The 15,399-nt window shown below is 38.7% G+C and overlaps 1 protein-coding gene across 3 annotated transcripts in view; it reads right to left on the bottom strand.

The window, feature by feature from the left end:
- LOC120533804 (tetraspanin-9-like) overlaps positions 1 to 15,399 on the bottom strand; it is a 297,253-nt gene that overhangs the window by 133,971 nt on the left and 147,883 nt on the right. For 2 of the 3 annotated variants that reach the window (XM_039760776.1, XM_039760777.1), the window contains one exon: positions 2,396 to 2,475. In XM_039760776.1, coding sequence (XP_039616710.1) covers positions 2,396 to 2,458 — 63 coding nt within the window. In that variant the 5' untranslated portion in view covers positions 2,459 to 2,475. Of the gene's footprint in view, positions 1 to 2,395; positions 3,369 to 15,399 lie in introns of those variants that run through there. The other variant, XM_039760775.1, reaches the window with a different exon arrangement.

Genomic DNA, 15,399 nt, shown 5'->3' with positions numbered 1-15,399 from the left:
CCACTGACTTGTAGATAATCTTGCTCTTACTGGAGTGGCATTAACAGTGATTATGTATATAGTTCATTTTAACAGCTTTAGATGATCTTAGCTTTTTCAAAATAACGATGTAATGTTCCAATAAGATAATTTCTTTTTACTTTAATTTTACAATTTAATAATATTTAGTCTCATGTTCTTTGTGGCTAACCATATTACTCAAATGACATCTCTTCTTTGGCCTTAATTAAAGTTGGACAGTTTTGATGCTGAAACAATAATTACAAGTCTCTGCTAAATAAATTTCAGTGCTGCCACCATTTTCCTTTATTCTCCAGTTTACTTTCACCATCTGCAGGACAAGAGAATACATTTGCTGTGGTCTAAGAAAAGAATTAATTACAGTAGAAACTACTTCAGATATAATCTTGTGAGATGAAGAACACAGAAAGTTAAAACATCGATTAAAAACATAGAAAACAAAGGGTTGCTGCTAAACTGCAGGCAGCAATTGCCAACACACTGAGCAAATAAAGGTGAAATAGAGATATGCCTAATCCTTGCAACAGATTTAAAAACGCATAATCTATCTTAACCCTAGGCTAAGACTCTCTTAATCTTTGTAAGAAAGAAAATCCAGATGTCTAAGAATAACCCTTAGAAGCTATAGATAAATGCTGGGAAATACATTGGGTTCCTAGTAGTGTTTACCTTCTGTTTCAAGTTACCATCAGAAGCTTCATCAGCCGAAGGCCTGGTAGAGAGCCCTCACTAAAGCCCCTAACACCTGACACCGTGTTGATCAAATATACAGTTGATCTAAATCCACAAGGGGCACTGCTATTTAAGTTCAATAACACCTGAAGTATGTATCAAGTGTAAATGCAAAATGAATACAATAGATGAATAAGCAACAAGCATTGCTTCTTATTAACTTGACCAAAATGGGAGAAAAAAATGAGACATGGACTACTTTTAACTGAAAGAATCTCTGCTCCCTAATCCTTGAAAATGCTGCTCTGTAATCAATATTATGCAAATGATTTTCTTTCTTTCTCCCTCTAACTCCCACACACAACAGATAGAGTCACTTGAACACATAAAATTGACCAACTGCTGTCGATGCAAATGTTGATTCAATGCCTTAATTTCCCAATTAATCTTTAATTTAGCTTTATTCAGATACATTTAAGAATACCTTGGTTCAATGTGAACCTAATCTGTTACAGCTAACACAATTTGCTTAAAGTGGAATATAAGGAAAAAAATTACTTTTAGTTGAAGTACATTTAAAGCGTAATCCATTAGAATAAAGAAATTTATTAACTGGAGATGGTGTATTATCTATGGTTTAAAATTTGTACAGCTTGGCTTGTCTCAAAGACTCAGTGAGACTCAGTGCACTAAGTGAAACTAAACTTAAAGAGGCCACCACATGTAGTGCGTTAATCTGGAGTGCCACAAGGCGCTGCTCCAAGCATTTCATTCTCATATTTCTCTGTACATGTGCTCAGCAGAGATCAGCAAGCAGACCCTGGATAAAGGAAAAATCTGCTTGATGTAATCTAAATGCATTGCCTCTACCATAAATACATGCTGCTCCAAAAATAAAAGAGAACAACAGGAGTATTTCTTATTTAAAAGTGGTTCTTTTACTAAAATCATACTTTTTTTTTTTAACTCTGTCTTGTCCTCTTGTTACAAAGCCTACTGACTAGCTTTTCATTAAGACTCAAACTGACTGAACTGTTTTGTGCTAGGTCAATAGGACCAAAGATGTTGTGAAATGCTAGTCTTTTTCAGCTGGCTTCTTGACAAGATTAAATTATTCAAAAGAATTGCCTTTTCTCATCTTTGCATATCTTGTAGTGCAATCATACAAAAAAAAAAAAAACCTTGTTAAATTATTCTGCAAAAGCCTACTATCAAAGAAAATGCTTCACCAAAAGAAGTATTAAAAAAGCAAGACCCTAAAATATTAAAACACAATTTGTGTCAAGGAAACAATAAATATATAGCTCTGCATCACATATCACCTATATATCACTCCTCCACCTGAGTAGGCAGAAATTTTCCCTTTGAGACAGAGACTGATAAAACTCACCATTTTATATTTTTTTTTTGTAATGGGAGGGACAGTTATCTTCAAAAACTACAAAGCAAAATATTTAAAAGAAAAAAAGCAGTAACATTCAAAATTTCAATTTAAGTCATAAATGTCACATTTAAACCTTAAGGATTATTTTTCTTTCAAGTCTGAACATTTACAGCACACGTTAATGAATAATTTTGAAATTCTTGCAAATGTAAGCCAAGCATCAACTTACTTGTCTATATAAAACATGCATAATACAGTCTACACAGTGAAAAGATTCAGGTTCATCAGATAAACTGTAAAAAAGCCAGGATCACTTACCCAGAAAATGAGATTGAAGAGGAACATTATGTACTTCAGAAAACAGAGACATCCCCTTGCCATGTTGCACTTCTTAAATTCTAAAAGGAACACAAAGGATAGATCCAGGTAAAATACTACGTATTTGCTGCCTTTAGGTGCACAGTATTTATCATCCTTTGGACCAGTAGTGTGTCTTTGACCACGAGAGCCAGTGGAGCCATAGAAAGCACCCGCTGTAAAACCCCGTCCACCAAACTGCCTTCCCGATGTAGAAGCTTTTGCAAAGTCAGAGTCTCTGCTGTCGACAGATGGGCTACGTTGAATTGACGATTCCTCACTACTTGACTTCTCCATTGTCTTTTGATGATGCAAAGGTTCTACTTTCACTTTTTACCATGACTTGGTATTTAAGTAAGAGAAAAGTGTACGTATACCGTGTAAAATGTAAATTATACTGTCTGACTGATGCTCCTGCTGCTTTGATTCTATGGCAAAACCAGTATGGATCAAGTATCCACTTCTGAGATGACATACATTCAGGAAAAACAAAAAAGAAACCCGTTAAGTGTACTTATTCTTCATTGCTTTACATTCAAATAAATTCAAAAATGTGCAGTCATTTGGCAGATTTGATCCTGTTCCTTTTCATGTTTAAAATGCAAACTTTACAGTTGATCACCGTGCCTTGCAAAATAATTGTGAACTGCGAAATTCAGCAGCTTTAGCAATCCATCACCGGCAGACTTTATCAGCACTACTGGGGCACTGGAGACTTTCACAAGCTGTGCTTGTCCCTTCCTTCAGTCTGTCTTTTCCTCTGCTCACACACCAATTCGGCTTGCTACTCCCTGCCAGGATTCTTATTCAGGAATTAGCTGTACAAACTCCACTCTTCTTGCCCGTTGAGTGTCACTGCAGTGAATGATCTATAATTTGAGCTGCATCTAAAGGGTTTTTCCTTCAGGCATCCCAGCCTCATCTATTCAGTAATACAGCCCAGCTCTCCAGTGCCTTTACAACCCCTCCTCCACTGTCAAGCTGCCAGCCTATAAAAAAGCAGCACTCATGAAAGGGGCTTGTCCTTGTGATATCATATCATCAGCATACACCACTTTTTTTTTTTTAAAGAAAGCCATTCAACTTTAACTGAGCAATTCACTCAGAAGTGTCATGCTAATGTGAGATCATCAAATAATTAAAACCAAATCATAATGTACAAGGAAGGCAAGAATATGTGAGATTTGAAATAAATGTTACCATGCCCTGTTTTTATTGGTAACGTATGCTGCTTAATGGAAAGCCAAAGTATCTGATACAGCATTTTTAAAATATGTTTAATGTGTGTTTTTTTTATTTTACCACAATTTCAAATATAAAAGTCACTGCCTCCAGTTCTTTAACCCCAAAAGACTGTTTCAAAAAAAAAAAAAAACCTTTTTATTTAAACTCTGATCACACTGGGTAAGTTTAAGGTTGTAAATACTGTTACCAAAAGTTAAAGCCTAAGCCTAAAAGTGCAATGATTTTATGTGACGTTTTTAGTCATGCTTTAAATCTGGCTTATTTTAAAACCTACATACAATATATATGTTTGGTATCACTCTTTTCAGAATTTATTGAACTGTCATGTGATGTTAGATTTTCAGATTCTTATTCCGTTTTTAAATTATAAACTAAAATATCAAGAAAGTCGTGGTTTTTAGCTGAAGTTCGAGTCACGATGACACATTGAATAACACTTTAGTTTTCACGTGATTTTTCCTGTTATTTAAATGAGTCATTTTTTTTAATCTATAAGAATGTCAGTTAAAATGACTGGATCGTCTATTTAGTCTCTTATAAATACTCATCGAGCATAGTGGACCTCAGTTTACTAGGAATACGCCAATCGGTAAGAGAGTAAATATTTTATTCTCATTTTATGATTTTTACTCTGTTAAATAATAATTAATTTTTCTTTTATATATTTATAGAATTTCGTGATTTTGGCCGCTAGTGTGGCGGCCTACCTGGGGTTTGGGCACCAAAGGTGCCGGGAGCTCGGACCCAAAGTTTGAATATAAAATTGTTTAAGTTGCAGGTAGTATACATAAAAATTATTAAATTATATAACTGATCTTTATGCCTGGTTCTTTTCTCAATATTTCTTTTATCTTTATTTTAGCTACTGTATATATGCCCGCTTCCCCGTCCTCCCTCCGGCGAGGCAGTGGGGGCCGGGGCGGAAGGGGTGTCCTTCCCCTCTTCCCCCGATCCACCCTCCGCGCCCGACTCCGCCGTGCGTCCTGTCCCTTGCTCTGTAAGGTTGGGGGCGCCAGCGGGTCCTCCCCGGGGCTACCCTCTACCCGCGCTACCATCCCGGGCGCCAGCCTGGACCTCTCGCCACCAGGCACGGACGGGACACGGTCACTCAAGTTGCCTTCCTCTCCCATCGGTCTGGCGGGGTAAAAAATCCGGGCATCAACCTGTCTGCTTCGGCGACGCGGTTCAATGTCCTGGTTTCGCATCGCCTTCTCTCCGCCACGCGGGGTTAGGGTCGAGGTTTGACTCCGGGCACCCTAAAAGGGTGGCACGGTGGCGCAGTGTTAGTGCTGCTGCCTCACAGTTAGGAGACCTGGGTTCGCTTCCCAGGTCCTCCCTGCGTGGAGTTTGCATGTTTTCCCTGTGTCTGCGTGGGTTTACTCAGGGCGCTCCGGTTTCCTCCCACAGTCCAAAGACATGCAGGTTAGGTGGACTGGCAAAATTGGGTGTGTGCTTGGTGTGTTTGTGTATGTCCTGCGGTGGGTTGGCACCCTGCCCGGGATTGGTTCCTGCCTTGTGCCCTGTGTTGGCTGGGATTGGCTCCAGCAGACCCCCGTGACCCTGTGTTCGGATTCAGCGGTTTGGAAAATGGATGGATGGATTGATATGCAATATAATTAAAAAAACTTTTATAAATCTATATTGACTTTACCAACATTCACTAATGAATTAAGGTATTGGTACAAAAGTTTTATTCATTTATTTTCTTTGTTGCTTAGTTGAACACAGTGTTGTGGAAGTTTGGGGCTCTTGTACAAAGAAATTAATTCTTAAATAGCATTAAATAAGTTACTTTTTATAAATTTAATTTCTCTGGGGTTCTTCAAACTTTTTAACAACCTACAGTAACGCAAAGCAATGTAAATGTATTAGGATAGGTAAGCTTTTTGAGCCTGAGCTATAGGTTTTTTGACTTAACCTTGTCACCTGAATGCAAAATTCATTGCACGATTCTTGTTCTGCATGTGTATAATGAAAAATGTGCACCTAGTGCAATATAAAAAACATACAAAAATGATCTATCATTACATACATGAAAAGGGCTATAATCATAATATGAACAGCCAGAACATTACACAACAGTGTAACTACTCTGCACTAAAACTAAATAAATATATCAGTAGGAAACACAGTGGGAATAGTCTAAGATTAAAATTCTGTTGTACGTACTGGTATTTAGAGGATATATGGTACATACACACAGTATGCAAATTGTCCATGTTTCTACTGTGTTCTTCTGCTGGTGTCTCATACATGCATCAATCTTTAAGTAAACAGCATCACCAATTACTTACTGTATGTAAAAAGACATCCGTCTGAGAGGATGAATTTTTTAAACCATCACGGAAGTGTAACAACCGACTGCTTTTAGGCATCTTTACGTTTAGCCATTCATCAGTACAACTTGTATCTTGCAACTCAGAGCAGGTTCCCTGTCATATGATTGAGACTATTTATTTGATGTAAAGAGATTTAAATTTGTAAGGGCTAGAAGGACATATTTTCATTTTTGCAACTGGGAGCTCTCCCATTTTGTTTAGCAGGACTTTATAGAATGGTCTAGTTTATAACCATTGAGTTCATATATTGTGTTTTATCTATACTAATAAAAGGTAAAGCCCTGACTGACTGACTGACTGACTCACTCACTCACTCAATCAATCACTTACTCATTACTAATTCTCCAACTTCCCGTGTGGGTGGAAGGCTGAAATTTGGCAGGCTCATTCCTTACAGTTTACTTACAAATGTTGGGCAGGTTTCATTTCGAAATTCTATGCGTAATGGTCATAACTGGAACCTATTTTTCTCCATATAATGTAATGGAGTTGAGCTCGATGGCCATGAGGGGTGGAGATTTGTGTGACATCATCACACCTCCCACGTAATCACGTGAACTGACTGTCAACTCAGTACATAGAAAACAAGGAAGAGCTCCAAAAAGTGCTGAAGAAAACATGTATTATACAATTGAGAAGGCAGCGAAACAATAAGAAGTGACCGAGTCACACATACAACCATATTCATGAGTACAGCTACTTCGGAAACAAAGCACGATGTAAACCTAAAGTTTAAATTAAGTTCATAGACAGGCTGCCGCTGGCATTTGTCATGCCCACGGCTAATGCGGGATACAAGTTTAATGAGAGGACGCAGGATATAAACGAGAGTTTTGATCACTTTGTAACTAAGTTAAAATTACTGGTGAAGGGCTGTGCTTATGCATATTCCGAGAGACTGTCTTTGTGGGGGGGATTGACAGTTAAGGCGGGTGGGAGTGTCACGTCATCATCTCCCCTCCCATTCACCACATTTCGCTGTGAGCTGAGCTCCGCAGCTAACGCAGTCTTGAGGAATCAAGTTTGTGATGCTGCCACCAAATACTCACAGAAAAATCCACAAGTTAATACACACGACGTCTCTACAGTTTCTCCATACTCTGAATTCTCCAGGCACTACTTACAAAAGGTTACATTGACAATCGTGTTACGTTATTTTTAAAATGTTTCCTTTTCTTAGCACAAGCACAGCTGAGAAGCTTCGATGCAAGTGCTCCATAACGCGTTAAAAAATAACGCATTTAATCACACTTTGCATTCCGAGCAAAGGGGAACTTCTCTCAATGCATGATTTCCTGGTACACCGATTACATTGATGTACACATCAGAGCTACAAAAATGTAACAGTCGGAAGAAAGCACGTTGCTACGATTGATTGGAGGAAAATTTCATTTCAAAAGACTACCCGACGGAAGCCTTGATAAAAGCGTGGTTTTGTGCACATATACTGTATATACTGTATATATATATGTGTGTGTATATGTATATATATGTTTATGTGTGTGTGTATATATATGTATATTTCTATATATATGTATATTTCTATATATATATATATATATATATATATATATATATATACATGACAGCAACACTTATGACAATGACAATGTCAATCATGTTACGTTATTATTAAAATGTTCCATCCATCCATTTTCTAGCCCGCTGAATCCGAATACAGGGTCACGGGGGTCTGCTGGAGCCAATCCCAGCCAACACAGGGCACAAGGCAGGAACCAATCCTGGGCAGGGTGCCAACCCACCGCAGTATTAAAATGTTTCCTTTTCTTTTTCATTACTTCTTTAACACACTACTTCTCTGCTGCGAAGCTGGTATTTTGCTATATATATATATATATATATATATATATATATATATATATATATATATATATATATATATATATATATATATATATATATATGAATGACCTCCAAAGAGCGCTGAGACTTTTGATCACGTGAACGTGTCTGCAAAAACTGGGGTCTCCTGCCCAGCAAAAGTCGAGCAGCCGGCGCGCGCGAATAGCTGTGCCGGCCTTTAAGAAGCTGACTGCACTTCTGCCTTAAGTGAAAGTGAGCACTTTAAATTTTTTTCCTCCTCCCCCTGAGCTATAGCCCAGACAAGTGCAAACACGGGACCACTTTTCTACACCGCGGCAAACTAATATTAAGGCGCCGACTTTCTTTTGCATGTATACGATTATGAGTTCGTCGCCTCGGATTATGAAGACACGCACAGGAGTGGAGGACCAACAGGGCCATCACAGTCGATTAATGGCAGGGACGTCTCACCAGTCTACACAAGACCCACCGCGACTGTCCCCAAAAGGCGCTCATATCGTCAGCGAAGACATCTCTCTACACTATATAAAAGAAAAAGGCAATTTTCCTTTCTTTACACCTTTTTTCCTTTTATCCCAAACCAAAGTATTTCTCTCTTAACACTGCAGAGGACACAAAACTAATTTTCTTTAATTGCTGGTAATGCTGGTAAGGCACATTACCAGAGGCAGAAATTTGGACGTTCACATAGCAAATGTAATTTCTATACCACAGCCGTCATGTAGCGCCTTTCAAAAGGGATCTACTACCGAGAGATCATCCATATACATTTTAGCTGCTGTTAATACTACTTTAAAATGTAGTTTGCCCGAAACCACTCCAGTAGTGCTCAATGTAGCTTTACTTCTTAAAACGTTAATGTTTTACTGTTTAATAACTTATAGACTACATTTTATAATTTTTCCCTTCCACTCAGTGACCAAAGCTATACACACACATATAGACACATACATATATATACACATATATATACCTGTGTGTATGTTTGTATGTATGTGTGTGTATATATATATATATATATATATATATATATATATATACACTAGCAGAATACCCGCGCTTTGCAGCGGAGAAGTAGTGTGTTAAAGAAGTTATGAAAAGAAAAGGAAAAATTTTAAAAATGACGTAACATGATTGTCAATGTAATTGTTTTGTCATTGATATGAGTGTTGTTCTCATATCTATCTATATATATATATATATATATATATATATATATATATATATATATATATATATATATATATATATATATATACTCACCTAAAGGATTATTAGGAACACCATACTAATATGGTGTTTGACCCCCTTTCGCCTTCAGAACTGCCTTAATTCTATGTGGCATTGATTCAACAAGGTGCTGAAAGCATTCTTTAGAAATGTTGGCCAATATTGAGAGGATAGCATCTTGCAATTGATGGAGATTTGTGGGATGCACAAACAGGGCACGAAGCTCCCATTCCACCACATCCCAAAGATGCTCTATTAGGTTGAGATATGGTGACTGTGGGGGCCATTTTAGTACAGTGAACTCATTGTCATGTTCAAGAAACCAATTTGAAATGATTCGAGCTTTGTGACATGGTGCATTATCCTGCTGGAAGTACCCATCAGAGGATGGGTACATGGTCGTCATGAAGGGATGGACATGGTCAGAAACAATGCTCAGGTAGCCCGTGGCATTTAAACGATGCCCAATTGGCACTAAGGAGCCTAAAGTGTGCCAAGAAAACATCCCCCACACCATTACACCACCACCACCAGCCTGCACAGTGGTAACAAGGCATGATGAATCCATGTTCTCATTCTGTTTACGCCAAATTCTGACTCTACCATTTGAATGTCTCAAAGAAATCGAGACTCATCAGACCAGGCAACATTTTTGCAGTCTTAAAGTGTCCAATTTTGGTGAGCTCATGCAAATTGTAGCCTCTTTTTCCTATTTGTAGTGGAGATGAGTGGTACCCGGTGGGGTCTTCTGCTGTTGTAGCCCATCCGCCTCAAGGTTGTGCATGTTGTGGCTTCACAAATGCTTTGCTGCATACCTCGGTTGTAACGAGTGGTTATTTCAGTCAAAGTTGCTCTTCTATCAGCTTGAATCAGGCGGCCCATTCTCCTCTGACCTCTAGCATCAACAAGGCATTTTCGCCCACAGGACTGCCGCATACTGGATGTTTTTCCCTTTTCACAGCATTCTTTGTAAACCCTAGAAATGGTTGTGCGTGAAAATCCCAGTAACTGAGCAGATTGTGAAATAATCAGACCGACCCGTCTGGCACCAACAACCATGCCACACTCAAAATTGCTTAAATCACCTTTCTTTCCTATTCTGACATTCAGTTTGGAGTTCAGGAGATTGTCTTGACCAGGACCACACCCCTAAATGCATTGAAGCAACTGCCATGTGATTGGTTGGATGGGGGCCACTAGGGGACACTGCAGGGAGGAGTAATGGATATTTTTCCCACGCCCCGGAAGCACATGTGGACAAGAGGAATGACGTGCTTCCGGGGTGAAGAAAAGAACTTGTACCTGACCCGGAAGTGATTGAGAGCCAAATGGACTGGGGATTAGGAACACTTCCGGGTCAGGAGATATAAAAAGACTGTGGGAGCTCCCAGACGGCGAGCTGAGTTGGGAGGCAGGGTGGCTAAGCGTCTGGGAGTGGAGGATTGGTTTATTGATTATTATTGGTTTATTGGAGAATTGTGGAGAGGAACGTGCTTTGTGCACTTTATTATTATAATAAATAATTATTTGGACTTTAATCTGCTGTCTGACGTGTGGTCCGAGGGTACAAGGGTGCGAGAAAACCCTAATTCTGTCACAATATATATATATATATAGAGCAAAATACCCACGCTTGGCAGCGGAGAAGTAAAAAGAAAAGGAAACATTTCAATAATAACGTAACATGATTGACAATGTAATTGTTTTGTCATTGTCATGAGTGTTGCTGGCATATATATATATACATACCTGTATATATACCTGTATATATATATATATATATATATATATATATATATATATATATATATATATATATATATATATATATATATATATATACATACATGTGTACATATATACACACACACATATACTTTGGGGTGCCAAACAGGCAAATAAATAGATTTTGTGAATATATAAAGTCGGCGTCAAAATATATAAAGTCAAAACTTGAATATATAAAGTCAGCGTCGGTATACATAAAGTCAAAACTTTTTTCAGAATATATAAAGTCAAAACTTGAATGTATAAAGTCATCGCTGGAATATATAAAGTGAAAACTTGAATATATAAAGTCAGCGTCGGTATACATAAAGTCAAAACTTTTTTCTGAATGTATAAAGTCATCGCTGGAATATATAAAGTCAAAACTTGAATACTTACTTTTTTGGTTGCTTGTGAGTTGGTTTTTAAATGCACTTCGGATTTGGTCGATGTTCCTTTTTTTCTGCTGTGCTTAAAACTCATTTTAAAAACATTGTTTACAGCAATCAGGCTTTAAGTTTAATAGCGTGATCTCCTGCAATCTTACTTTTTTGGTTGCTTGTGAGTTGGTTTTTAAATGCACTTCGGATTTGGTCGATGTTCCTTTTTTTTCTGCTGTGCTTAAAACTCATTTTAAAAAAAATGCTGTGCGAGCACCTGCTACAGAGAGATTAGAGAGCACGAGTGAGCAAGCGCAGAGAGAGAGAGAGCACGCAGTTAACAGGGAAGGGATGGGGGGGTAGGGGTAGGGGTGGGTGGTGTGTGTGTGTGTGTGTGTGTGTGTGTGTGTGTGCGCGCGCTCGTGCTACAGAGAGAGAGAGAGAGCGCGTGAGCCAGGCTGCTCCTGTAGCCGAGGGAGGGGCTTTGTTGGTGTGTGTGCTACAGAGAGAGCGCGAGCGAGCCAGCTCGTGTAGCTGAGCAGGGAGCCTGGGTGTTTTGTGTCATTGTTATTCAATGTTTTTACTTGAGTTTACTATTACACTGTGCATTCTATGGTGCAATTAACTATATTTGTGCTTAATCTTTACATATTTTTACATATTTACATACAGTTTGTGCGGTCTGGAGCGGATTAATTGTATTTACATACAATCCTATGGGGGAAACTGCTTCGGTTCACGACCAACTCGGTTTACGACCAAAGTTCTGGAACGAATTATGGTCGTGAACCGAGGTTCCACTGTATTGCAAAGTGTGATTAAATGCACGATTTTTTAACGCGTTATGGAGCACATGCATCAAAGCTTCTCAGCTGTGCTTGTGCTAAGAAAAGGAAACATTTTAAAAATAACGTAACACGATTGTCAATGTAACCTTTTGTAAGTAGTGCCTAGAGGATTCAGTGTGGAGAAACTGTACAGACAGCGTGTGTATTAACTTGTGGATTTTTCTGTGAGTATTTGGTGGCAGCGTCACAAAGTCGCTTCCGTAACACTGCGTGCGTTAGCTACGGAGCTCAGCTCAGAGCGAAATGAGGTGAATGGGAGGGGAGATGATGACGTGACTCCCCCACCCGCCTTAACTGTCAATCCCCCACAAACACAGTGTCTTGGAATTTGCATAAGCACAGCCCTTCACATGCAATTTTAACTTAGTTACAAAGTGATCAAAAATCTCGTTTATATCCTGCGTCCTCTCATTAAACTTGTATCCCGCATTACCTGTGGGCATGACAAACGCCAGCGGCAGCCTGTCTATGAACTTAATTTAAACTTTAGGTTTACACCTTGCTTAGTTTCCGAAGAGGACTCATGAATATGGTTGTATATGTCACTCGCTTGCTTCTTATTGTTTCGCTGCCTTCTCAATTATATAATGCATGTTTTCTTCAGTGCTTTTTGGAGCTCTTCCTTGTTTTCTACGCACTGCATTGACAGTCAGTTCACGCGATTACGTGGGAGGCGTGATGATGTCACACGAAACTCCACCCCCCCGCGGCTTTCGAGCTCAACTCCATTACAGTAAATGGAGAAAAATAGCTTCCAGTTATGGCCATTACGCGTAGAATTTCGAAATGAAACCTGACTAAATTTTGTAAGGAAGCTGTAAGGAATGAGCCTGCCAAATATCAGCCTTCTACCCACACGGGAACTTGGAGAATTAGTGATGAGTCAGTGAGTGAGTGAGTTAGTCAGTCAGTCAGTCAGTCAGTGAGGGCTTTGCCTTTTATTAGTATAGATAGATACTTTATTCGCCATCAATAATTGTTTTGGTGAAGCCATACTCAGTGTAATCCTCCTTCCATGTTATAATTTTTCCGACTAGCCATGATTAAATGAACGGTAAAAAAGTAAGAGCGAAGCGCGGGTGACTTATTCAGGCAGGCAGGCGACAGCTCAATAGCTCGATTTTGGATATAAGTAGGTTCTATTTAGTCGCCAGAAATATCTGTGGTAGGAATGGAAGTTGGATTTAGTATTTAAATTTCTATGGTGAATAAAAAATTATGCAATGATGATTAAATTTAACTTTCATTCCTATGAAACATATTTCTGTCGACCAAATAAAAATTGCTTATATTTAAAATTTAAATAGAACTTGAACAGATACGATAGTTCATAATACCCACGCAGCACTAAGTGCACGTAAGAATAGGAGTCATCAGTTTTTACAAGCAGCGTATTGCACTGATACGAAATAGCCTGCCCATTTAATTATTTAGGAATGGATAGATAAATTAAGATTTTTTACAAATAATGTTTTTAATTTTTCTTCCTCAATGGATTCTGGCACCCCCAGCAACAGCTGCTCACACCCCAAAGGAGATATATATATATTGTGGAGCCGACCCGGACACAGACAGGTGGACATGTTGTTTTCAAACCACCACACGTTTATTTTACAAATATTTACAATAATAGTCACTCAGACCCAGTTCAAAGTGCACAAACCCCAATACAGTCCTGGCCACTCAATGCCTTTCTTTGGGCCGCCTCCACTCTCCTCTCTGCCTTGTCCTTCTTCCACCCGACTCTAGCACTGAATGAATGGAGATGGCCCCTTTTATGCAGTCCCCGTATGAGCACCAGGTGTTCATAGCATTCCTCGCTTGGCAACACCCCAGCGTGGCGGAAGTGCCAGCTGTCTTCCCGGCAGCTCTCCGGGTGTCTCCCAAAGTCTTCCCCCCAGCACTTTCTGGTGTGGCGGAAGTGCTGGGGCAACAGGTCCCCAAGGCATTGGGGCGCCTCCTGGCGGTGACCACGGGCCCCTACAGGGTAGGGCTTCCATGCCCTCAACCCGTGGCCCCCAGAACAACCAGGAAGGCGGCCCCCATGTGATCCAGGGTGGGCTTTGACCCTCTTCCGTCCCTCACGGCGTCCGGCGGTCGTTGCCCTGGCATCCCTGAAAATATATATATATATATATATAGATATAGATATAGATATATAGATATAGATATATAGATAGATAGAAAGATAGATAGATAGATAGATATAGATATATTGTGTGTGTGTGTGTGTGTGTATATTTATGTATGTGTATATATATATATATATATACTGTATATATATAAAATATATGACAGCAACACTCAAAACAGTGACAAAATAATTACACTGACAATCATGTTGCGTTATTTTCAAAATGTTTCCTTTTCTTTTTCATTACTTCTTTAACACACTACCTCTCCGCTGCGAAGCGCGGGTATTTTGCTAGTTTCTCATATAGCTTTAGAGTAATAAAAAAAAATCAACACAATGTTCCAACGCAGTTTGCATTGTGTGGGATGCATATCCCACACATAGGGAAAAAAGCTTCTTAGATAAACAAAAAAACTCTAAACTCACATCATATACTGCATGATGATTGTTTGTGTGTGTGTGTGCTCTTCTGTAAGAATGTGTGCCTTTATTATAACTTCAGGCTCAGAAGATTTATCTATGTGGTAGGAGGAGAGGGAATAATTTTATCTTCAACCATGAGGCCTATGCATTTCTAATGTTTCGCACAAAGCACAATTAACTGCTTAGGCAATTTATAGACGAGAGATAGTTTCATTTGAATGACCGTCTATTAAGTTAAATTTTCAGTAGAAAAGAAGAAAAAAGTACTTTACATTTTTTATCATTTATAGAGAAATTTATTAATATATAAATTATAATAATTTAACCATAAAATCCATAATTTTAATACACTACAGGGAAAAAAACTTAAAAACAACAAGAACTGAATTTAAAAATTCAGGGAAGATGGGTTTCAAAATAAGATAGCACTCAACAGCATACTCAGGACACATTTCAAACATGCAGAAAAGATCATAATTACTTATTTTGTGCAAAAACAAAAAAAATAGGATCTGTCAGTCATACAGGCTGTGTTACAAAACGAGTGGCCCCATCAGAATAAATGGGAAACATACATATGGAAAACAGTTAGTGCTATTTATGAAAGCATAAAGATGTATTGGATAATTAAAGACCAGCAGAGAATTTGTATGTGAGCACACCCATTTGATATATCCTTTGACAGGCTCACTCAATACTTTGGTTTTAATCTCACTGTCAGTTGTAATAAGACATTAATGAGTGCTCCACAGGG

The sequence above is a fragment of the Polypterus senegalus genome, chromosome 8 (assembly GCF_016835505.1).
Source record: "Polypterus senegalus isolate Bchr_013 chromosome 8, ASM1683550v1, whole genome shotgun sequence".
NCBI lineage: Eukaryota > Metazoa > Chordata > Cladistia > Polypteriformes > Polypteridae > Polypterus > Polypterus senegalus.
Note: the sequence above shows the minus strand (reverse complement) of the source record. Positions and strands in the feature narration are given on the sequence as shown.